We start from the raw sequence: 25877 nt of genomic DNA, 5'->3' as shown, positions 1-25877 counted from the left end.
AAAATAATTATACCTATCTTCCAGTAAGTAGGGTGCTCTTAATGCTTCCATAGACAGACATACTAAATTAAATAGGGTGTAGTCCTCTGTCATTAATGCTCTTATTCTATTATATATCATTATTAGATGTGATCTAATAGTAACAGTTTTCTTAATATGGAGATTTGCAATGAGATGTAGTTACAGGGCCAGGTGGAAGAGCATATGGACTGTGAATAAACAACTTTGATACTGGTATAACAAGAGAGTATATCTCCCACATTCACTGCTATAATTGTTTTTAGTTCACACAGCTAAATGCTAAACTGTAGCTCATGGATAAGGTTTCTTTATACATATGAGTGAGTCTTGTTGCTTAAAAAAAGGAGAGAAATCATTTTCTGTTACTGATGTGCCAAAAACCTGTATGCCTGTTTCTCAAAAAGAAAAAAGAAAAAAAGCTTTCTTCCCCTGTGAAAGAGGATTCTGTTTTTCTACTTCACTTTTGGAGTGCTTTAGAATTTCAGCAGCTGTGTTATCATTGCAAGGTTGATCTGGGTACTTTTTTTCCCATTAAATATTTCTCCAGTTCTCAGCTTGCACTTCCCCCCAGTGGCTTGCACTTCCAGGTCTAGAAAAGTCCCATGGACATCATCCCTGGATTTTAATTAAAGTTGGGAAGCTGGAGAGGCTGTGGAGATCAGTGTGCTTGTTGATGTTGTTTTTAAGGGAAGTTCTTCCTTTTACCTTAAAATATATATATATCCACAGTGATTTCTCTACAAATAAAAAAAGACATAAATGTTGTGAGTCTAAAATGCACCTCTGAGATTCTTAGAAAAGGGGTGGGATAAAAATGCAATAAAAATAGTTTGGTGCACTAATAATAATAGTAATAGTAATAATAATAATAAACTCGAGGTTCTTTATAGATGTTGCTATTGGCAAATATATTCCAGGTGTCTTGGGCAGAACAACAGTATGAAAAGAAGAGAAGTAAGCGTTCGGTATTGCGGGACTCAGCAGAAAATCTTTTCAATGACCCCATGTGGAATCAACAATGGTATCTGGTAAGAGATTGCATTTATATGTAGACTCTACATGTCTTAAGAAAAGTCAAAAGTCATCTATGAGCTGCAGTGCAACCATTTAGGCTGCAATCCTAAACATCCTTCGTAGGGAGCAAGTGCCATTGCGCTGAACTGAGTGGGACTTACTTTTGAGTGACGATCCATAGGATTGCACTGTATGAGACATGCAAGGTATTCAACTCTTGACAAGCAATTTTCTACTCCTTCTACTCTCAGCTTCCAAATTATAAAATTAAGAGCATAGTGCACAACAACTTTTGCAAAATGTTTTCACCTTTTGAGATGGATTTTTCTTTTCTCTAATAAGCCTCTTATTGCTCATGTCACTGGCCACTGGCTACCAACTATTCCCCCCCACACACACACATAAACATTCAGGTTCTGAAAATGGAAAATTCAACAGCTATTGAAGAACAGACTGGTGGTTTGGAATAATCTCTTGACTGCAATTGTTAGAATAAAATGCATTGAAGTTGCAATCAGAAGCAGACTAAGTGAGCAGGAAGGCACTTCCGCTCACACATCGGGGAGGGGGGCACAATTTCTGCCAACTCCATCAGCAGCCCATTGTGCCACACCCCACACTCTGTATTTGCTACTGTGACACAGAGAAGGGGAAATCCCATCCCACAAGTGAGCATGGTTCCAACCTGTCAGGGAACTGCCATCAGCTCAGAGGCGAGAGGTGGAAGGGCAGCTGGGTTACAGGGAGCCTCCAAAGACCGTGAGAAGCAGCACTTCCTCCGCGGAGGAGGGAAGCCCCGCCTCTAGTGGGGAAGAGATGCAGGGCTCGGAGGATGCAAGAGAGAGCCAAGACACCGTGCATGAGCAAAGCGAGGGGGAGGCAGGTCCCCCTTTATCCAGCCCTCTCTGCGCAGTAGGTTTACGCGCAGAGAGGGGAGCCGTCGGATGGGGGTCAAGAGACTACTCTGCTGGGGAAGGTTTAAGGACCGGCCACTCTCAGATTCTGCTAGTGACTGAGCAAGACATGGAATTGAGACGTTCTGCACTGTAAATGCTTTTGCACCAATAATAAAAGCCTTTGAAAAGACCAGTGGGGATCTTGCCTGTTCGCTCTTGAGCAACCACACTGGTAGGCATAACACGACCCAACAGACTTTACTTATGAGGAAAGAAGATCAGGCTACCAGGCTACGATTTACAGCACGCTTACTGGGAACCAAATCCCATTGAGTATGATATGACTTGTTTTTGCTTAAGATTGGGAAGTACATTGCAAGAATTATTGGGCATAATCCAAAGTTAAGCCCTGCTGATCTGACTGGAGAGCAGGAGAGCACATGCTTTGCAAGCATAAACTCCTAGGTTCAATCCCCACCTTCTCCAGAAATATATATAAATGTATTATCCTTTATTTTTCCTAGCAAGACACAAGAATGACTCCGTCTCTGCCAAAATTGGATCTCCATGTTATTCCTGTGTGGCAAAAGGGGATTACTGGGAAAGGTGTTGTCGTAACAGTGCTTGATGATGGCTTGGAGTGGAACCACACCGACATTTATATTAACTATGTGAGTTTTATACTTCAGCAATCAGTCAGTTATTATTTACCAATGGAGTGGCTAGACTCTTGGGGCTTGGATGTGGAAAATGAGTTTTATCTCCCTGCTCAGCAATGAGGCTCACTGGGTGACCTTCAAGTCACTCTCTGTCTGCCTGAACTGCCTCACATAGGTATTGTGAGGATAAAAATGGAATCCTTCAATAAAGGCTAGGAGATTACAAAGATGACAAATAAAGTTAAACAAATTAATAATGAACAATAGTTCAAGTGTCTCTCACGAGCCTGTGTGTGTGTGTGTGTATGTGTGTGTAAATATAAAAAAAAACTGTTAGAAAAAACTAACAGGAGTAGTCAATAAAATATATTATCAGTGCTATTTTTCTAGAAAAATAGGTGCTGGAACTCACAATGAATACCTCCCTTGTTCTCTTAGAATGGCAATGGCATCTACCTGACAGGTGCCATAACTGAGTTCCGTCAAGTTCCAGCTGAAGAAAAGCCCTGTATATTATCATGCTGCTCCAATTGCAAAATAAATAAATAAATGGGGGTGTTTTCAAAAAGTTAGAATTAATTTATCTCCACTGCCTCAGCAATTTCAGAAGTGTTCTTTATTCATCCTCTTCCTTTGTTTCATTTTTCAACTTAGGATCCTGAGGCAAGTTATGATTTCAATGACAATGATCACGATCCATTTCCTAGATATGACCCAACAAATGAAAACAAGTGAGTAACGACTTGCTGTTTCTCTCTTTAATATATGCTGCTGAGAATCTCTGCAAAACAAATCTTGATAGTTGACCCTTGGTGAACTTTGACCACTTTCATAATATGTACGGTGCTATTTAAATGAGCTAGCGCGGTGGTGGGAAACCATTTTTCTGCTGAGGACTGCATGATGGCTGTCAGCAGGGATTGAGCCAAAAGTGAGTGTGAGCAGATCCAAAAGTGGGTGGCTACACCCCTTGTTCTCCCTTTTTCTCCATATGAACCAACCCGGAACCTGCAATCATCATCCAAGGCCCTTCTTCATATGCCTCCTCCATGAGAGGTTTGGAAGGTGGCAACACGAGAAAGGGCCTTTTCTGTGATGGCTCCCCACTTGTGGAATGCTCTCCCCGGGAAGGTTCACCTGGTACCTTCATTACATATCTTTAGGCGCCAGGCAAAACCATTCCATTTGCCCCAGGCCTTTGGCTAATTAAACAATCTATAGCCTTTAAACTCTTGCTGATGAGAAATGTAGTCTAACGTCATCCAGTCGTGGGCCACAGGTTCCCCACCTCTGTTCTAGCCAATCAAATAGTACAATATGGTTTTTCGGCAGGCTGGGCCTTGAACGATGGTTTGAGAAGTCCAGGGCAAGGAGAATTGGCTCATTTCAAACATGGAGTCCAGCTCAAGTAGTTGTTCCAAGCCAATTAGAAGGCCAGTTTGTAGTGACACAATAAGGAACCTACACAATGGTTCACCAGCATCTATCAGGCAAAAATGATATTTCATTTACTACATGGATGCTCTTATAACAGAAATAATATCGCCGGAATAGAAGGTTTTCAGCGGATTAATGTTTCAAGCCTTTTGAAAATCCATCACTCGGCTTCTCTGCAGCAGTTATCGGCAATGGGAGACCATTATCCTCCAATTCAAATGGCATTATCTCTAAAATCTACCATTTCTGCATAACACCAGCTCTTTATTAATATGTAAATGGAATTCAGACTGGCAGCGTTCAACAGCTCAACTGCATACAAAGCTGTACTACTAAATAAGGCAGCTTTTCATCTACGGAAGGTGAGCAATCATATAGAACACATCATAGAAAACATGTTACCATTTACCCTGGGACTAGCAACAAGGACAAGCCATACATATAAATTCTGTTTTCTTTCTCCTAGATACCTTGGTATCTTGTGTACTGGAAACAAGGCAGGCTTTGCTTTATAGTATTTCCATTTTTTTCACTTGAGAAACTAGGTTTGCCCTTGGAATTAATTCATTAAAATTGGCTTATCGTTCAAATGAATGGCAATGACAGTACAGTATACTGCAATCTGATCCCTGTGGGCTCCATTTGAATCTGATACATTCAAATGAATAATCATTCATAATAATAGTTGTAAATGATCGGTATGGACTTGTGGGTTTTGTTGCAGACATGGAACACGGTGTGCAGGAGAGATCGCCATGCAAGCCAACAACCTGAAATGTGGAGTAGGAGTTGCATACAATTCCAAAGTTGGGGGTAAGAATCCAACATAACAATTCAATTTTAAAAGAGTTTTCCACCCCTGATGTGCTCGAGGTCTGAGCAAAGGAATAGTAAATGGAGCAACTTGCATTGGCAAGAATGTATTATTAGAGGAAGTCTTCCATTTCTGTTATATGCAATAGTCAAGTAGAAGTGCTGGAAAGTATTGCTACAAAAGTTGCATGCTATAGAAGACTTGGGATGTGGGTGGCGCTGTGGGTTAAACCACAGAGCCTAGGACTTGCTGATCAGAAGGTCGGTGGTTTGAATCCCCGCGACGGGGTGAGCTCCCGTTACTCGGTCCCAGCTCCTGCCAACCTAGTAGTTTGAAAGCACGTCAGAGTGCAAGTAGATAAATAGGTACCCTCCAGCGGGAAGGTAAACGGTGTTTCCGTGCGCTGCTCTGGTTCGCCAGAAGCAGCTTAGTCATGCTGGCCACATGACCCGGAAGCTGTATGCCGGCTCCCTCGGCCAATAAAGTGAGATGAGCGCCACAACCCCAGAGTCGGCCACGACTGGACCTAATGGTCAGGGGTCCCTTTACCTTTACCTATAGAAGACTTATAACCTCTCCCCAGGGTCATTGCTCTATTTTATTTTAACAGAAAATAATATATTCACTTAACCCTCATGTTTTATGCTTGTGCACCTTTGCAGGAATTAGGCTGCTAATATGGGCTTCTTCCTATCTCCCTTTAAAATGGGCTAAAATTCAGTTGTGAGGCTATACAATGCACTTTCACAAATGTGGAAGGGGCCATGTAAATGCTTCTCTGCATCAGCTCCTATACCAAAGAGGAAAGGTCACAGTTAGGACTCCCAGTACCAGGCGCAACTTGAAAGAAAAAGATCTCATTCCCCCCCTCTAATGGAAAATAATAGGTTTTCTAATGAAAAATGCTTGTCTAATGATTCTGAAAGTGGCTTACTAATGGGAAAATTGGTGGAAATACTATCTTTTTTATAAAAAAAACCCATTGTGAATATTTAAAAGATACAAAAAAGAAAAAATAGTAGTCAGTCTAGTCATGTTAAAGAAATATAAAAATGCAAAAAACAACAACAACCCAAACAAATCTAGGTATGTTTTCCAAAACTCCTAAGTGTCATTTCTTCATGTCTGAGTGAAAGAGTAATATGGAAATAGATAGGCGCTTGTTTATGTTTTGCTTTTTAAATCTGAGAATGACAGGCATGTGGTTCAAATGCCTTGTCAAGAGTAATGTAGCCTGCAAAGTGAAAGATTTAATTTTTTTCTACACAGCTTTTCTCACAGTGTCATCAATCAAATTTCCCAATTACCTTGGTGGTGTCCAGGTCATTTGCTTGTCTTATACTCAAATTGTATGCTCATGTTTGTACAGCCCCTTTTTACCCACCCACCCGAATTTTAGAAATCTCGATTAACAGAGGATTCTAAAGCAGTACTAAAGGGGGCAGAAACATTGCTCTTTTTACATATATATAAAAAAATGAAAATGGGACAGCTGTAAGTGGAGCAGACAACTGTGCTGACTGCTGTCACATTTGAATTCCTCTGAGTTAACAGCCTTCTCCTCTCCTGCCTTGCAAGCTATCAATCATGCTACATTCCAGTCTGACTTCCTCAACCTGCTTCACACCTTTCTAACATCAAGACAGAACTGGCCCAGTCATCAGTATGTGAGGCTGCTGATGAAAATGGTAGGGATAAAGGTAAAGGTAAAGGTACCCCTGCCCGTACGGGCCAGTCTTGACAGACTCTAGGGTTCTGCGCTCATCTCACTCTATAGGCCGGGAGCCAGCGCTGTCCGCAGACACTTCCGGGTCACGTGGCCAGCGTGACGAAGCTACCCTGGCGAGCCAGAGCCGCACACGGAAACGCCGTTTACCTTCCCGCTAGTAAGTGGTCCCTATTTATCTACTTGCACCTGGGGGTGCTTTCGAACTGCTAGGTTGGCAGGCGCTGGGACCGAGCAACAGGAGCGCACCCCGCCGCGGGGATTCGAACCGCCGACCATGCGATCAGCAAGTCCTAGGAGCTGAGGTTTTACCCACAGCGCCACCCGCGTCCCTATTTTCATTGAAGAAATGTTGGAGAGTTTGGAATTGAATCTCCTGTGTCAAATAAAGTCCTGGATCAGTCTTCCACAACCTGGTGCCCCCTGGAAGTTTTGGACCACAACTCCCATTAGCCCGTGTCAATTGTATTTTAAAGCCCTGGCAGCTTATATTGGCTAATAATATATTTCTATTCTATAGAGATAAGAAATGTTTCATAATACTAATGTTGAGAAAGCATGAAATAACCACTAGTTTGTCTCTGTCCGTCTCTCTGCTTTCTCACATTAAGGCATAAGAATGCTGGACGGAATAGTCACAGACGCCATAGAAGCAAGTTCAATCGGTTTCAGCCCAGATCACGTGGATATTTATAGTGCCAGCTGGGGCCCAAATGATGATGGGAAAACTGTTGAGGGACCTGGCCGGCTGGCACAGAAGGCTTTTGAATACGGCATCAAAAAGGTGAGGCCTCTTAACCGAGAAAGTGGCAGTATTTTTAAGCAGTTCATACATGTCAGGGTACAGGGCCTGGGAACTTGCTTCGTTCCAAGGAGCAGTATTTATGTGACTTGTTCCCTAATTCTGCTGTTTTAGAGATGCTGTTTTAGAAAAACTGGAACTATTCTAGAGAAAAGTTGAACAAGAGTGGCTGAACGCTTTTACATATCCTCCAACTTTCCTCAGATGAAAATAGGGGCATTTCTCACCCTCCCCGCCCCCAACTGACCCACCTCAACTCCCTATTTTTTTGTCCACCCAGCCCCCCAGCATTTCCTATCTGGAAAAGGGCGAGTGTCACCACCGCTAAACCAATGGGACACAACACACATGCCCTCCACCATCTTGAGAAAACCTCTTAATCCCAATTCTATTTTATCATTTTCTTTCTTAGATTTACAAAAAGAAAAACACACACCAATAAATAAATTTTAGAGAGGCACAAGATTAGACACACAAAACATTTTGTAAAAAATAAATCAAGACTCCTTGCATTTTACTCCGCTTCTTCTTTCTTCCTGACCAGGGCAGCCCTGCCCTCTGCCTGCCCCTCAGAGCCACGGCGGAATGTGGGGCTGGACCTTAGTGGTAGCAGCCTCATCCTGGCTTGCTCTCCAGCAGCTGCTATGAGCTGCCCAAGGAAGGAGGCCAGCGGCAGTGGCCATGGAGAGGCCATAGAGAGGCAACAGGATGCTCCCTCAGAGCCACTGCTGCAGCCGCCACAGCCTCTGCCGCTGCTGCCACTCGGGACAAACACCAGCTCATCTTCCTCCCCAAGCAGTGGCAGCAGTGGTGAGGAAAATAGGGACATTCCAGGATCAAATCAGAAGCCAGGATGTCCCTGGAAAATCAGGGCACTTGGGGGGATATGCTTTTAGACTCTAGGGCTCAGCTCAAGATCTAGATAGCAGCAGCCCACGTTGTCTTTCAGCTCGTTTCCTTGACTGCCTGTTTTGCTTCCAATACTAATGGGGGTCTTGTGTGTGCAAAGAGGTGCTATAAAATATTGATGGAAACTTTCTGCTTCATGAATATTGCATTTGTCTCTCTTTAACATGCCCAGATTTTATGCATTATTTTGTAAGCCCATGGAGTAACTCAATCCAATTATAATTAAGATGGTGAGAATGCACATTGAGGGGGGAGAAATTCTGTCATGCTAGCTCTTTAGTCTAGCTAAAGATCATGCAGGCCTTTATTGGCATCTTTTTATTCATGCCTACCTATGAAATACACCTGTACCACGCCAGCGCTGGGAGATCAGAAGGCCCAGGGCGTGGTTGGTTGCAGTTGGTTGGTTGCAGTGTGTTTTGTTTGTGTGTGTGTTGGGTGTGTGTGTGTTGCTGAGTCCAATTAACAATATCAATTTGTATGCTGTTGGAGGGGATTGGTCATTATCTTGTTGGCCTGTATATGTAATAAAGGAAAATGCTGTAGATTCTGTAGGTAACAATGCTGGTGTAGTGGTTAAGAGCGGTAGACTCGTAATCTGGGGAACCGGGTTCGCATCTCCGCTCCTCCACATGCAGCTGCTGGGTGACCTTGGGCCAGTCACACTTCTTTGAAGTCTCTCAGCCCCACTCACCTCACAGAGTGTTTGTTGTGGGGGAGGAAGGGAAAGGAGAATGCTAGCCGCTTTGAGACTCCTGCGGGTAGTGATAAAGCGGGATATCAAATCCAAACTCTTCTTCTTCTTCTTCTGTTTGCTGATCCAGGAAGGAAGATCGGTTTGCAATGTACCAAAGGTGCTGAGTTCCACATGACATGGGCGGGGGTTCATCATGTGCACGTGACGTCACACATGTAACACACACGTAACATCATGTGCATTGGGAGGAGGCCATGAGGTCCGATGAGGCCCTTTGCCACCGAGGGTAGGTCCAGGGGGCCCCTCCACCATTTTGGGGAGGCCTGCCAAGGTCCTCCGCTGCTGCAGGGAGGCCTGGCTCGGCCTGGCCCCTCAAGATTGGGAGAGGCCTCAGCCCCATCCCCAGCTGACCTCAGCCCCATAGATTTGACACCTATGCATTGTACCCACATAATGGTGCCCATCTGGGCCCAGTTGAACCACTAGGATGCATCTTTTGATGTCAATGAATACTCAGCCACGTCCTAGTAGTACTTGCAATAAATCAGCTGTCTGGGATTAGATCTGAACAGTGCTATTTTTCTAGAAAAAGAGGTGCTGGAACTCACCATGAAAGCCTCCCTTGTTCTCTTATAATGGCAATGGTGCCCACCTGAGAGATGTCGGAACTGAGTTCCAGCGACTTCCAGCTGAAAAACTAAAAGGCCTGAGTTTGAATAAAGGCCTGCGTATAAATCCATTGGAAGTTAATTGTATTTGCTTTTAATATATTGCTCCATTTTTGTAGTTTGCCTGTTGGCCCACATAGATCGCACAACAGGGAGCCCCATTTTAGCTGGCAGTAACAACTTGCATAGACATAGTTATGAAAGCGATCCATCAACAAATGTGCAGAAAGCAACTCGGCTGCAAGGCAATTTAGAAGACCAGCAGCCTTTCTAGTGCTTTACTTATATTTTTCATAGTTCTCACCTCAAGAAGGTTATCTTTAGTACTGGGAAATGTTCCAAAACAGGCAACCAAAGTGACCAAGAAGTTGGAGCTACTCCCTTTTGAATTGGTGGGGTTTTTTTGTTTTTGCTTAGAAGGTGAAAAAGTGGATAAGGAGAAGTTTTCCTCCCTGCCTTATCCTTCTTAAGTAATTGTGCCATGTCAGCCATGGACTACTGCATGGCCTCTGTTGTGGCCTATATGAGGGTAAGAAAACTGATTCTGAATCCTGGCAAGATGGAGGCATTGTGACTAGGTGGCTCCTGAGTCAGGATAACTGATCAATGGCCTGCTTTGGGTGGGGTTGAATTCCCCCTGAAAGAGCAGGTACATAGTCTAGGAGTGCTCTTGGATTCATCTTTGTAGCTGGAGACCCAACACAATGTTGCATTTTATTCGTCACATGTTTGCTTGTTGCTCTGACTCAGGCATGAGGAGCCTTTTTCAGCCTGAGGGCCCCATTTCTTCATGGACAACCTTCTGGGGCCCCCATTCAAGTGGTGGCTGGGTCCAAAGGCAACAGTGGGTAGTGGAACAGATTGTGAGCTTTTAGTTATATCTATCTAAGTTATATGTAGAGTAAACCCATTGAAATTAATGGACATAAGTTAGCCACATCCATTTATCCCACCCATGGAAAATCAAAGGTTTCTGACTTTTGACAGATACTTTTGACACATACACTTTTTCATCCAGGCAAGCAAAGAGGCGTTGTCACAGTCCAATGACAAATTCTTGCCTAGCAAAGGCAGTCGGGAAGAGCATGGAGCAGGTCTGGGGAGGGATGTGTTTGGGGGAGAATCCTATGGGTCAGATAAAGAGTCCTGGAGGACCAAATTTGCCCCTGGACCTGAAGTTGCCCTCCCCCACTCCAGTTAATCAAATGCATTCCTTACAAACATTACCAGCAATCATTTCTTTCTTACTACTCTTTCTCCTCTTTGGAAATTCACCCAAGCAGATTAACAGTGGACCACACTGTTCTTTATAGTGAGTGTAAGTTCATTAATTCCTTTTTTTTAAAAAAAAGACTCAACATAAACTATCTGCTGAAAGGTCACCAGCAAGCTACTACAAGATCTAGCCAATATATTTTTTCATGCTGCTCTAGCTCTGAGTGTTTGCATTTTTATAGCTGCCTCTCACTCATCACCCAAGACTCAAAAGGCAACGGGGGCGATTGGTTCCTGACTTTAACTAATGGAGAGTCATGGATTTTGAAACAACAGGAAGGCACAGATTATATATTTTGCTATTCCACTGCCATGAAAGTACATGCCAAACATAGAACACTTAAAATGCCAATGCACTTGTGTGAATCATACACTAGTCACATGGGTAATAAATCAGCAATATTATACGTGAAATTCATGGAAATGAAAAGAATTCTTAGCATCTATTTAAGTGTTGTTTTAAATATATATACCTGGAATCGGTGATGTTCCCTCAGAGCAATTATTTCTGTTGGTTACGTTTTGTTTTTCTGTGTATATTGACTATATATTGTTCAGCTGGGCAAATTGCGAGAAATTCAGATGCAGCTGCTACCACCACCCCTATTGTAAAAAGTGGGGTTAGATACTGCTAAAGCTTTAGAAGTTGTTGTTCTACGTAGCTAAGGATAATTCTGAATGTTTCTTTTTTAAAAAAAGAAATGTTCATATACTCAGTATTGTCTTCTCTGAACAGCTGCGACTCTCCAGAGTCTCAAGCAGAGAGCTTCCTCATCACCTTCTATTTGATCTTTTTAACTAGAGATTTCAGGAACTGAAACTGGAGCCTTCTACGTGCAAACCACATTCTTTAGTATGGAGCCTCAGCCATTCATCACTCACACAGCCATGCTATTCAACCAAGCACCTCTCATACCTCCCCATCACTAAAAACCACTTTGTCCCCCAATGTGAAGTTTTCACCGCATCTTCCTCCTGTCTCACTCCCCTTAGCCTTAAGGGGTCAAGCCTTTGAAAACCCCTGTGTCTCCAATCCACCGCACCGCACTAGACCACATGTGAGGGTTTCCCTAAGCAAGTTATCCTTTCATTTACAAGAGAGAAACTGCATTCATTTTCAACCTTCCACGACTGACCCTTCCCACTTCAGACTGTTCTTATAGCTCCTCAGTGAATGTTCATCTACTTAGTATTGTCTACTCTGTATGACTGCAACTCTCCAGAGACCTTATAGCCATGCAGTGAATGGAGTGCTGTACTCTTGCACCAATTACAAATGGTTATATATTGTTATATTGTATTATTCCATAAAAAGGGGATAACCTTTTCTCAATCGATTTATATAGCTCACTTATTGCTGATGTGTTCAGTTCAGCCTACAAAATGGCTGCAACAATGATTTTTTGTGGGAATGTACAGCATAGGGGCTTCTACCCTTGTGATAACCATGCTGTTCCTTTCATTTCCTATAGGGGCGAAAGGGGAAAGGTTCTATTTTCGTCTGGGCTTCTGGGAATGGAGGCCGCCAAGGAGACAACTGTGACTGTGATGGCTACACAGATAGCATCTACACGATCTCCATCAGCAGTGCTTCTCAGCAAGGCCATTCTCCCTGGTATGCAGAGAAGTGCTCTTCAACAATGGCCACAGCATACAGCAGTGGGGATTATACTGACCAGAAAATTGTAGGTTGTTTTTACCAGATTTAACAAGCTTTCATTTTTGAGGGGAGGGGAGGAAATCGCCTGATCCATGTTTTATGTTCTAATATGCCAAGTCCTCCTGTAGTGGGATGTAAGATACTGCATTTCCCTAATGATAAGACAAAACAACCTTTCACTTAAGAGCAAAAAGTGATCCATAGTTTTGTCTTCATGGTGTTGATTGCTGAAAAAAAAGAATGTCACATATGGGTGAGAGGAGGCTCTCTCAAATCTGTCACCCTGAAGGACCAAACTGCCTCTGTATCACTTATATAATAATAATAATGATAATGATAATTTATTATTTATACCCCGCCCATCTGGCTGAGTTTCCCCAGCCACTCTGGGCGGCTCCCAATTGAGTGTTAAAAACAATACAGCATTAAATATTAAAAACTTCCCTAAAAAGGGCTGCCTTCAGGTGTCTTTTAAAGATAGAATAGCTGCTTATTTCCTTCACATCTGAAGGAAGGGTGTTCCACAGGGCAGACGCCACTACTGAGAAGGCCCTCTGTCTGGTTCCCTGTAACCTCACTTCTCGCAATGAGGGAACCGCCAGAAGGCCCTCGGCGCTGGATCTCAGTGAACAATAGGGGTGGAGACTCTCCTTCAGGTATACAGGACCGAGGCCGTTTAGGGCTTTAAAGGTCAGCACTAAGACTTTGAATTGTGCTTCTTGGACAGGGAATTGGATTGAATTTGCTTTCAGTGTTTGGGTAGAAAATTTGTGGGTTTCCTGTTCCTTTCATGGCAGGGAACATCTCTGCTCATAGACCAACTGATAGATTTAATATTGCAGTGAACAGATCACCCTTCTTGTCATGTGTCTAAAACAGGAGGTAGTATGCAAACCGACTACAACCCTATCAGAAAACCACATGGAAGTAGCAATCCTATTGCTCCTATAGCATGGAGGGGGGGGACCTTGGTCTGATTGTGAAACAGAGATGGGGGTTAAAATATCTGAAGTGTGATTGGTCAGAAATACTTCCAGTTTGGGGTTGACTTATAAAGCTTCCCGTAAGTGCAAATAAGAATATGCCCTGTCATTAGTTCTTCACTTGCACACATTGTACCTTTCGTTGCTGACATGTTAGGTATTTTATCTAAGTGGGAAACTTCATTTTCTAATAAATCATCCACTTCATTTTCTGAATGACCGTGTTCTGCTTCTGTTGGAGGGGAAGAACAGCATTCAGTCTCAAACTCTGTGATTTTAAAGCCAGAAAGCTCTTTAAAAATTCCTAAGCCCAACATAGCAATGTGCTTTATGATTCATTGGTAAACATGGAAAGCTAACTTGTACGCTCCTTGAGATCTCAGAATAAGGCAAGTTGCTTGACTTGGACATATTTTCCTTCAGTGCAAATTTTTTTTGGATACAAAAACTAGAATGCATGCAGCAAAGAAGAGTCTTCCAATCTCACCCACGTTATTTTATTAGAAAGAGTCAAATATGCCCTCAGGTTGGACTCATTACAAAAATGGGAACTAGATCCAGGCTCAACAATCAGACATGATTATTGGGTATGTTCTAAGCATAACTCATTCTGGATTCCACCCATAGACAAGAGTGTTTTCGTGCATGGAGACAGTAAACTCAAATTCTGTAATTTATGATGTTTATCTCCTTCAGATAAGTGCTGACCTTCATAATGAATGCACTTCCACACACACTGGGACATCTGCTTCTGCTCCTTTAGCTGCAGGGATCTTTGCTCTGGCACTGGAGGCCAAGTAAGTCTTCTTAAACTCCCTTTTAGTACCCATATCTTTCTTTCTTTCTTGTTATCATCACTGTGAAAATTATGGCAAAAACCCTCCAGCAGTTCAGGTCTTTAAAGTTAGCTGGATTGCTTTTAATCGGCTCTCACTGTTCCTCACACTGTTTAACATATAGGCTCGTCTCCAGACTTAATCATGTTTAGAGTAGATCAATGGGACATACAGGTAGTCTGCAATCCTAACCCCACTTACCTGTGAGTAAACCCCACTGAATTAAACAGGACTTTACTTCTGAGTAGACATGGTTAGAACTGTTCTGTAACTTACATCTCCCTGGTTCCAGGCATGACTAAATATAGATCCAACCCATTATTGATTTAGATCCTAGGGATTAGATGCCCTGCAAGTTTCAAGGTGGTGGTCTTTCTCAGAGGCTGAATGAAAGAAGGGTGGGAGAGAAAGGACAAAGCTTTCATCCATAAATCATTATGATCTTCCTTGTTCAACCCCAAAATTGCCTTCATAAATGTTTACAGTGAAGGCTGCAGATATATATAATGGGGAATAGTATTATGACACAATAGTAAATCGACTTAACAAATGTTATATAATGAACCTACTATTCCAGCCAACACAACATAATCTCTTTCTCTATAAAAGTCCCTGCCAAAACATGGCTGGGGAACCTAGTAGGGATCTGCTGACTGATGGAACTATGTGAAGAACAATGGACAGCATGAAAGCCCCAGGATATTTTGCTAAGAATGCCAAAATTCATGAGCATAGCCCCACCCACTGGAAAGAATGTACTAAGTGTGTGGAAGAAAATTCCAGTGGATTGTGGCCAAATACCATTGGGTGAGATATTTAGAAATTGACTAGAATTTTGTTTGTGATAGTCCTAATCTAACCTGGAGAGATATGCAACATTTGGTAGTCTGGACATCTGAATTCGATCCGTTGGCCAACAATCCGGGATGGAAGAAGAATGGAGCTGGACTGATGGTGAACAGCAGATTTGGATTTGGATTGCTCAATGCCAAAGCACTGGTAGATTTGGCTGACCCTAAAACCTGGAAAGAAGTACCTGAAAAGAAAGAGTGCATTGTTAAGGACAGCAGCTTTGAACCAAGGTAAGAATTCCATTGTTAGTTAATAGCCTATGTCTACCAGAAATATTTTATCCTATTAAAGACACTTGAAAAGCCTAGAAGCTCTTTGCCACCACCACCCCAATACCAGGCTGCTTTGAAAACTTTCCCATGGTTCTCACGGGTGTATGTAGCATTGTAATCTTGGGCATTGTGGGAAATTTAGCCCATAGCTGCCTGGTACAGAGCAAGCATCAAGGACCAGTGGATCCTTGAACCTGGCTTAGGTTGTCAGTTCAGGTGCTGCTGCTGGACCTGTGAAATACTAAGGGTCCCCCATACAGTGGGATGAAAAAACCATTATACACGTTCCTGCTCATTCACCCAGAATTTATTTCAAAGGAGCTTTACAGGAACAATAAATGAAGCAAAATGTCCATATCTTACCATGAGACTATTAATACCACAAGTAGTGTAAAAAGGCAACAGAACCTCACTGAATAAATGGAGAGAATAAATTGACATTGGGGGGGAAATAACTTGATAATTTCCTTGTAACATTGCCAGGTTATTAAGATCTAGTGGTGAAGTTACCATTGAAATTCCCACAACAGCTTGTGAAGGTCAAGAAAATGCCATTAAATCCCTGGAACATGTACAATTTGAAGCAACGATTGAATATTCCCGCAGAGGTGATCTTCATGTGACCCTGACTTCTCCATCAGGTATAGGAGACAAACTACCTAGTACTGCTATGTCTAGTAATTGTACCCTAGACACAACCAGTTTCTCTTTTCTTTTTGCTGTTTTGTAATGTTTTGGGAGCTGTCAGGATTAAGCATCCCTTTGGGAAGTGGGATGCTAGTATCAGCACACCAAAAAACCCTGAAATGTCAAACTAAAAACGTGTATCAATGAGGGTGCTTTTGGATGGCAAAGCATTGTTTGCCAGTAGCAAGCACAACTGCATGTCAACATGCATATCTTCTAACAAACCTACCAGAACTGAGCAGGTATTTGATCCAGAGATTTTCATGGGTTTGGCGAGGGGTGAGCCAGCCACCACCATGCTCCTGGCACATGTTTCAAGGGGAAAACCCAAAATAATGGAAAAAGAAATGAAAGCACAAAGGAAATTAAAAAGTAAACGAAACATCTTCCCCAATCTATATACTGTGTACCTGCCTCCAGCTCTCACTTCCTGGAAAATTCATTTACTCCATGGTTTTCTTGGAGATGGCCATGATTCATGTTCCCTCTAGCAAATTAGGCAAGAGAAAAACAATGGCTAAAGGCCATTGTTGTACCTGGGCTCTTGGTAGCATCACCTTGCTGAAAGTAGGTATATGTGGAACACTTTTTCAGTGATTTAGGGGGATTAAGAAAAAGGGGTAAAGAAAAAGTAGAGGAAGCCAATGGAGGCAACCATCTCCTTTTTAAAACCCAGAGTACCCTGGGAATGAGGCTGCACATCATGGTCTAGCACCGTCCCCATTGGGGCTTTCTCAAAGAGTAGCACCTACTGAGATGTTGCTTCTTGTTGCAGAAAGTCTCTGAAAAGGTCCTTCACCACTTTCACTAAGATGCAGGGATACTTCCTTGGCTCCACCTTAGTTAGATTGTGCGCGTAAATCCCTGCTAAGGCCAATAATGTAAAGTAGAGAGGTCCAGCAGTGTTAAAATTGAAATATAACTCTCCCTTATTGAGGGCATGTGGAGTTTAATCTATCAGCAACCAGCCATTGTTGTCTTAGCAACAGAACTCATCTACAACAGAGCTCTCCTATTTTATAGCTTCCATTTTATAGCTTCTAGGCATTTTTTAAAAATTCTTATTATTTCTCATGACCAATCCTCAGGGCCCTTCAAGCTCTCATTAAAATTAGAAGTGAGCTTTCTGGAGCTTCATCCATAAAGAAAATAATAGTGTGAGAGATCACAAAACCTGTCAATTTGCAAAATAGGGATGCCACCTCCCTTATCTACTCCTTTAGGTTGTAATCTCTAAGTTGCTTGCTCCAGAGCATGTCAATTGTCATCAGCCAGGACTCCTCTAAAAAAATGTGTTGCAGAAAGCAAATTGAGAGAAGAGAAAACATGAAGGGTCATAGCTCAATGATAGAGCACATGGTTTGTATGCAGAAGACCCCCCGTTTCAATTCCTAGCATCCCCAAGGAGGACTGGAGGAAACCTGTTTCTGAACCTGCTATCAATCAATTTAGAGCTGCTACCCACCAGTACACTAAGCTAGATGGACCATTGGTATGACTTAGTATAAGGCATGTTATTATGTTCATTAAAATCAATGACAAAGGCACTGATCATAGCCCATGTACTCCCACCAATACTATATTCTGAATCTTACTCCCCAATCATAAAATCTGAACCAATTACTGAAAAACTAAGCCAAAGCCAAGACTTTCAGGTCTTTAAGGGCCATTTACCCTGCTCATGGCAGTTTCTTTTTTCCTTTTGCCTGTGCAGTATATCGACACATTAATGGACATGTTGTTAGTTCCATTCAACATATGCAAAACCTACAATCTTGCACAACAACTATATATTGAAGGAGAAGCAGAGCCATGCTACTATCCCCATCCTTGAGTTTGTGTGTCTACCTGGCCCTACTCTTAGGCATGGATATCTAAGCAATGGAATTCGGTGTATGTTGACTCTCCATGCATAGGATTTCACAGGAGCTGGAACCCTGGGTGATCAAGACTACAGCTTCTGTGGAAACCTCTTTGCATACTGCTTAGACCTGGCTTCCACTGCTGAGATGTCTGTGTCCAATGTGTGGGTTTTGGTAGTGGAGCAGGAGAAGACTTCCAATGTCAGGGATGGTGCTGGTAGTGTGGCCCAAGTATCTCTTTCAACACATGCAGGGAGCTAATGTTTAACTCGTTTTGATGAGTTTTGCAATGATGTGGAAAGGTGCAGATAATGGCAGGGATCCATGGAAGTCCTTGGGCAAACATTTGTTTCTAAACAATCACTGGAGAATCCCTATTTATGTCTTCTGGCCCAAGGATATCTGCATAACAAGCTGAGGTCCCTCCTCACATCCCACTTTATGAGCAGCTTGTCAAGCAGTGCGGGGGGCTGTTCAGTCAGAAGTTGTGGATTTTGTAAGTGACGGATCTCAATGCCTAATTTCTAAACTTCCAGGAAAGTATACAATGTATTCAGTCATTGATTTTATTTGTTCAATGTGCTGAATCATTTTGGCAGTGCATTATGATCTACAGGAACTCAGTATTCCCAAATCCACATATTACTATAGCTCTTGAGAGACAACAAGCTATTCCTTTATTCCTCAGTGAACCTAAGCGGTACAGACTGTGAAACTCAAGGTCGTTCTGTGTCTCCAGAGCTGACACTGTATTTATCACTGTCTGCTAAGCCTCATCAGTTTTCCTCGTGTGACCTTATCCTGGGATTCTTATTCCTTTCCTCTAATACAGGGACCACCACAGTCTTACTAGCCGAACGGCAAAGAGATAAGTCACCCAATGGCTTTAAAGACTGGGATTTTATGTCAGTTCACACTTGGGGAGAGAATCCAACAGGCACATGGACTTTAAAAGTTGTTGATACGGTAAGCAGGGGAAGCTACTGAAGCAGTCAAGTGCATGAGTGAAATGATACGAGGGGTGTAAGCCCCTTCCTGCCAGAAGCGAGGAAATATAATCAGCGCCGCAAATACCTATCACATTAGTTTGGTTGGAAATTATCGTCCAGGAGTTCAGCTGAGATAAGAAGACATCAGGGTTTCTAATAAAAGATCAATGCTTTATTTTTGCACATTGTGACAGAAGCAATGATTCATGAGATTGCTTTAAAGAGCAGGCATGTATTTATTTTGAAGAAATCGGGGTACTGAGAAATAAATGCAACAGGACAATGTATAGATTTCAAAGAGTAAAACAAACAGTGTGTAGAATGGTTAAAATGTTTATTCAGCCGGCCTACACTCCATTTGTGTTGCACTTGGAGTCACTGCCACCACCAGTTTATTCTCCTCTGTCACCCACCTGTACAATGTAAAAGACTAATTATTCTGCTATGACCCCCTCAGTCTAGACGATTGCAAAATGAAGGAAGAATTGTGAACTGGAAGCTGATTTTGCATGGCACTTCAGCTCGACCTGAGCACATGAAGAAACCTCGCATCTACACATCATACAATACTGTCCAAAATGACAGGAGAGGTGCGGAAAAGATGGCGGATTTTGTAGAGGTATCAATCTATTCTCATCATACCCATCCTTGAAGCATCCTTGTAGCATTAGAATCAAACAGGAGGAAATTTCCCCTTTTAAAATGTTTTTGTCTTTCTGGAATTCCTCCATTATTGGGTCTATGTATATCTAATTAATGTACACAATTGGCAGGCAAAAATATGTGGCAATGGCTATTATGTAGCTTAGATGGCTTTAAAAGGGACTAGATAAATTCATGAAGGATGCAACAGCAACTGTTAGTCATGATAGCTTAATGCAACGTTTGCCAACCTGATGACCTTTAGATGTCCCTGGTGGTTCCTCTTTTGAATGCTCAGCTTCCAACCATGGTGGCCATCTGCCAAAACGCAGTGCCCCAGCAATATATAGATATGAACTATATAGATTCCATAGATCCATAGAATGGGTCCTGTGCATTTTATAGAAGCATAGACCTTGCATTTTGGGTACATTTAGATGACAGGTGGTCACCATTAATGGAAGCATTGCTGGGTCAGAGCAATGAGGGACCCTTTTCAGGCTCTTAGACAATGCCTGACCTGGCTGACCACTGGCACCAGACCTGAACACAAATGAACTTTGATAGCTCACATCACACTGCATGGAGCATTCTGTTTTATAGCCCCTTTGCACATAATAGCTGTGAGGAAAGCTTGAGTGTGCTGGCCCCCAGCCCATGAACAGCTGGTTGTATGAGTTCAACCGCCACAGGCAACATTCAACTTTTGACTTGGGGTTTCCAATCTGCTCAGCATTTGCTTTAAACATGTGGAGTTCTTTTTCCTTTTGCTAATATTCAATGGCTCCTGACATTTGGCACACTCATACATACATATATATATATATTTCAGGATCACACCACACTGGAGAACCTGAGTGGAAAAAGGAAGGTGACAGAAAGTACCACTGGCAAAGATAAATTACAGGAAGTGGCCTCATCAGATGCAATGCTCCGGCTACTGCAAAATGCCTTTCGTGACCAGATGGGTGGGAATCAAGTACCAAAAAAGGTGCTAAGTGAAAACTCAAATATTCCCTATGAACATTACTATCAAGCTCTTGAGAAACTAAACCAAGCCTCTCAGCTGAAAGACTCAGAGGAGTCTCTGTATAGTGACTATGTTGACCTTTTTTACACTGCCAAACCATACAAGCATCGGGATGACAGACTACTCCAAGCCTTGGTTGACATTCTGAAAGAAAAAGATTAAGATATACATATATAGAATAAGGCACTAGGTTGGAAACATTCACAGCCACCCCATCTTCTTAATACTCATCATTCCAGACTGGCTCCCACTTATTCAATCTGCATCATCATCACTTTTATGGCTTTCTGCATGCCAACTATCTTCTTTAGGAGAAAGAGATTGGGCTGCTTGTTAGATGTGAGGAAATCATAACTTTATGAAAAGCTTTCAGTAATCCTGAGAACAGGCAACTTCCTTCAGGAATGAGACAAATTCACCAACTTGAGAAAACACTAGAGATTGAATGCAGCAGGCCCTGTCCCCAAAATTATGTTACCAATCGTAGTTAGGGATATTGTTTCAAGCAGAAAAGCCAGCGATTATCTAACGTCTCCTTAATTTAAGTGAGTTCTTCAACCCATAGAGAAGATTTCCTTTCAGAAGGAATAAGGCAGTATTGTCACAAAATCCAACCAACTCCTTTCAACCCCAAATACTGAAGGTTGTCTGTGGACCCAACCCCCCACCCTGCCCTAGTTTAGATTCACATGTAAAAACGCTCCTTCAAAAAAATTTCTTCCGTACAGCCAATCAGTTTCTACCGCTGTGGTTCAAGAAGAGCAGTGAGGCATCTCTGGTCCACATGCCTAAATATGCCTGCCAGACCATTTGGAACAAGCCACACCCACCTACCTGTATAAGTAAAAAATGTAGCTGGGCCCAAGCACTGACAATCAGCTGACTATCTACTTTGTATGCAGAACCTCTTAGCCCTGATCCACTTATTAGGAGAATCCTATACAACACCTATACCATGCTTGGATCTACATGGATTATATAGAACCTGGGAAATGTAAATAGGATACTACCAGCACCAGTCTTCTTTAATAAGGCACAGGAAGAAATGCAGATGTGAATAGCACCGTGCCAAAACCTGCGCATCAGGATCGAATGAGTCCAGTAAGGCCCTTTTGCTGGTGTTAAAACTCTATAGCCCTATTAGGCTCTGAATGTGCTAATTTTACTCCCCCCCCCCCCAATATCAAAACTAAGTCCATACATTTCAAGAGACAGGCTTCCTGGGAGAAAGCCCTAATATGACCAGAGAGTACTAAATATAAATAGCAAATGCTGAATCTAACCAGATCTGGCATTATTGTGGTGATTTTCTTGCTGTATGACACATTTGTCAACATCTAGCAGAGAGGCTATTTTGTCAGAAATGAAAAACCGGGGAAGAGAGGCACAAGGGCTTTTAAGAACAAATGGAAATCGAATGCAGAAGAAACATTTCAATGAAAGATACCTAGACTGGCTTGGCTGCTTTATTAAGTGAGGCAGTGTCTGTAGGGGGGCACCTTAGCCTGAACCATGGTCACGGCTGAAACAGGTAAGAAAGAAAGAAAGAAAGAAAAAGAAAAAGAAAAAGAGGACATCAAGGAAATAACTAGTGAAACAAAATGCAGGCACAGAGGCCGCAGGAGCAGTGAAAAGGAAATCAAGAGGACAGGAGAGAAAATGTGGGAAAGGGCTGTGGCAGAAAGCATCACTCGCACAGCATCTAGCTACAGGTATGGTGACTGCCAGGGGAAATGCTAAATCATCAGGTAAGGTTCAAAAGAATAAATTGCAGGGTGTTAAGCGGAATGGTACCTTTTCCCCATGTGCACATTTTTTGTGTAGAATAAGGCCATAATCTATTATGTTGAAGATGCATCCCAAAGGAGAAAATACACTGTTGAATCAACAGTTTAGAAAATGTAAACGAGCGCATTAAGATGAAACTAATGTAAGGTGAATAGCTAGGTGAATAAATAGTGACGATCAACATCTCCCCACTCTACCCCTCTCTTTCCTCTATACAATACAGTCATGGGGAAGGGCCATCGCTCACTGGCAGACCATCTTCCTTGCATGGAGAAGGTCCCAACTTCAAGCCACAGCACCTCCAGATAGGACTGGGCAAAAGTCCTGCCTGGAATTTTGGAGAGTTGTTGTCAGTCACTGCAGACCAGGCTAACAGGACCAGTGGTCAGGGATGATGGGAATTGTAGTCCCAGACATCTGGAGGACCGGAGTTTGCCTATGCCTGCTGTAGACAATACTGACCAATGAACTGGCTCAGTGAGCTCAGGTGGACCAAGGAGCTGACTCAATATGAGGCAGCTACCTGTGTAATACTAATTTCAAATCAAACTGTAGTGCCAACCAGCTGTGCATGATGACGTTGGTTCGCACCCATTGAACTTCAAAGCATGCACAAATGCAGACTTGATTACAGCAAGTATTAATCTTTTCCCCCCTCCTTGGTGCTAATCACATTGGTTGTCACCATGAGGCATGCCCACTTGCCTTTTGAGAACATCCCTCTAGTAGCAATGAGGCTCTGTATGAAGTGAAAAATTGGCTGCTAGGGGCTTCACCCTTCATTAATTTAGTTCCTTCTCAACCTTCCTCTTCTCCTTCTATTTGCCCCTCAACATATGCCATGAACTTTACACTGAAAACTAGTGGCAGATTTGATGCGAGTTTTCTATAAAGTTCCCTAGCTCAAATAACATTTAGATCAAGGTTTCCCAAACTTAGGTCTCCAGCTTCTTTTAGACTACAACCCCCATCAACCCTAGCTAGCAGAACCAGTGGTCATGGATGATGGGAACTGTAGTCCAAAAACAGCTAGAGACCCAACTTTGGGAAACCCTGGTAGGGAACAGAAAGTTCAATGATATAATAACCTAATAGAATGTAACAGTTGAAGTAAAGATGAAATACTTCCTTGGCTCGGGAAATACTTCCTTGGCAGCAGAAGACGATCCCGTTGACTCGCTGCGGGACGATGACGACTGAGGAGGAGGCGGAGCTGGAGCCGCAGCATTAAGCTGCTAAACACGCCCCCTGGAGACACCTGGTTGGCTGCCTCCAGTGGGCGTGGGCGCCAGCCAGGTGAGGAGGGGCGGGGGCTAAGGCCCCCCGGCCAGGGGCGGAGCTCGGGCTCCCGCCCACAACCACTCCCCTCTCTTCCAGGGAGGAGAGTCTTAACAGTTGAAGTAAAGATGGGATGATTAATGGGAAATTGGAAAACCAATGCTAATTTCCTCCCTTTGCTAAGTTATCAGAACCTGGGAACCACACTGTACATAATGCAGTGCTTCTAGCCCTCATTAGCATCTAGCTTAGATTGTGATAATTACTGGCTGCTTCCTTTAGGGTGCAGCAGAACAAGTAATTATTCATTATGTGAAAATTACCACTGCACACCTTAATTAACATCAGTGATGGCCAGTACATGATTGTAACCCTTTCTGAATACCTGGTTTTGTTTAGCTTTGTTCATTTAAGATCAGTAACCCGTATTGTAACTAAAATTACATAAAACCTATATTTAAAGTCCTCTGATACAAATTCTGTTGCTTGAATGCTTCCAACCTAGAGTGCATTATATAGATGTTAAATTATTTTTGTTAGTCTTTTCTTGGTGCCAGTCTGTGTTTTGTGAAAAAGTAAAATGAAAGATAAAGAATGTCTTATCTCAAAGGGGAATTATATTTTCTTTACAGCTATTTATAACATAAAGCTTTTATCAGACACAATTTGAAAACAATAAATTATTACAAACTTTAAAAATAATAAATGACAGCAAACCATTTTTTTTTATTTTAGCAAAACAACTTCGTCCAATAAAGTATTTTTGATGGCTTGTTGGGTTGACAACAGCCATATGTATATGATGTGATGTGATGTTAAAATTTACATTTGTTTAATCATAGCATAATACAACGTAATGTGATAGCAGAGCCCAGAGTGTGTGGTCTTAACATTTGTAAAGAAGCACAACACAGAGACGTCACGTGAAATACATTTGCTTGCAAATACGAGGCAGTGCCATGAAGGGTTGAATCTGAAGAAAAGCACAGAAGGACTGCCTCAAAGTGTCATGGCGCTCTCAGAGCAGGACTTTGGGGGCAGAGGTATAGGGCCCCACACAGCAGAATGAGCAAGAAGTCCCTTCAATGTAAGCAGTGACATCTTGAAGCAAGTGAAGTCGTGCAAATTGCCATCTAAAGGAGGGGTGCTGAACCTCTGGCCTTACAGGTGTTGCTAGACTACAACTTCCATAATCTCAATATCCGGAGGGTCACAGGTTAGTCATGCAGGATAGGGGAGCGGGTGGCACTGTGGTCTAAAGACTCTAAACCACTGAGCCTCTTGGGCTTGCTGATCAGAAGGTTGGAGGTTTGAATCCCTGTGACGGGGTGAGCTCCCGTTGCTCTGTCCCAGTTCCTGCTAACCTAGCAGTTTGAAAGCACACCAGTGCAAGTAGATAAATAGGTGACGGGAAGGTAAATGGCATTTCCATGTGCTCTGGTTTCCGTCACAGTGTTCCATTGCACCAGATGTGGTTTAGTGACTTTGGTCATGCTGGCCACTTGATCCGGAAAGCTGTCTGTGGACAAACACCCGCTCCCTTGGCCTGAAAGCAAGATGAGCCCCGTAACCCCATAGTCGCCTTTGACTGGACTTAACCATTCAGGGGTCCTTTACCTTTACCTTTTTACCTGTGCAATATGAAGACATCTAAGACTATTAGATCCCGGGGTGTTGAAACCATTGAGTCTTGAGTCTAAAATCACCTAACAGCACTACTGCTAAACGGAAAGCTGTTGTAATGAATTTGACAGTGGTGGCTATTCCAGTGCAACAGCACCAACTTAAGCAGTTGGGACAAGATGACATTCAGAGACAACATGGGATACCAGCATTATGCAAGAACTACTGTGATGGCAGTCAGGTGTACTAGACAACCTAAACACACATTTGCCAATGCAAATTGTCTCCAGCTGTTTGCCGATGCAAATTGTCTCCAGCTGTTTTTGGACTACAATTCCCAACACCCCTTACCACCAGTCCTGCTAGCTAGGGATGATGGGAGTTGTAGTCGATGCAAAGCCCTGCCACACCACCAGGCTGGGGGTGGGGGGAAATCTACACACACACACACACACAC

The 25877-nt window shown here is 42.8% G+C and overlaps 1 protein-coding gene across 2 annotated transcripts in view; it reads left to right on the top strand.

Annotated features, from left to right (window-relative positions):
- PCSK1 (proprotein convertase subtilisin/kexin type 1) overlaps positions 1 to 22415 on the top strand; it is a 31586-nt gene extending 9171 nt beyond the window's left edge. For both annotated transcript variants that reach the window (XM_053408449.1, XM_053408450.1), the window contains exons 3-14: positions 939 to 1049; positions 2456 to 2602; positions 3245 to 3321; positions 4752 to 4840; positions 7179 to 7351; positions 12391 to 12603; positions 14258 to 14358; positions 15246 to 15479; positions 16005 to 16162; positions 18903 to 19036; positions 19517 to 19678; positions 20534 to 22415. In XM_053408449.1, coding sequence (XP_053264424.1) covers positions 939 to 1049; positions 2456 to 2602; positions 3245 to 3321; positions 4752 to 4840; positions 7179 to 7351; positions 12391 to 12603; positions 14258 to 14358; positions 15246 to 15479; positions 16005 to 16162; positions 18903 to 19036; positions 19517 to 19678; positions 20534 to 20893 — 1959 coding nt within the window. In that variant the 3' untranslated portion in view covers positions 20894 to 22415. The remainder of the gene's footprint in view (positions 1 to 938; positions 1050 to 2455; positions 2603 to 3244; positions 3322 to 4751; positions 4841 to 7178; positions 7352 to 12390; positions 12604 to 14257; positions 14359 to 15245; positions 15480 to 16004; positions 16163 to 18902; positions 19037 to 19516; positions 19679 to 20533) is intronic.
- Positions 22416 to 25877: the final 3462 nt, after the last annotated feature.

This window comes from Podarcis raffonei, chromosome 11 (assembly GCF_027172205.1).
Source record: "Podarcis raffonei isolate rPodRaf1 chromosome 11, rPodRaf1.pri, whole genome shotgun sequence".
Lineage (NCBI taxonomy): Eukaryota > Metazoa > Chordata > Lepidosauria > Squamata > Lacertidae > Podarcis > Podarcis raffonei.
The sequence above is the reverse complement of the archived record's forward strand: the minus strand, read 5'-3'. Positions and strand labels throughout refer to the sequence as shown.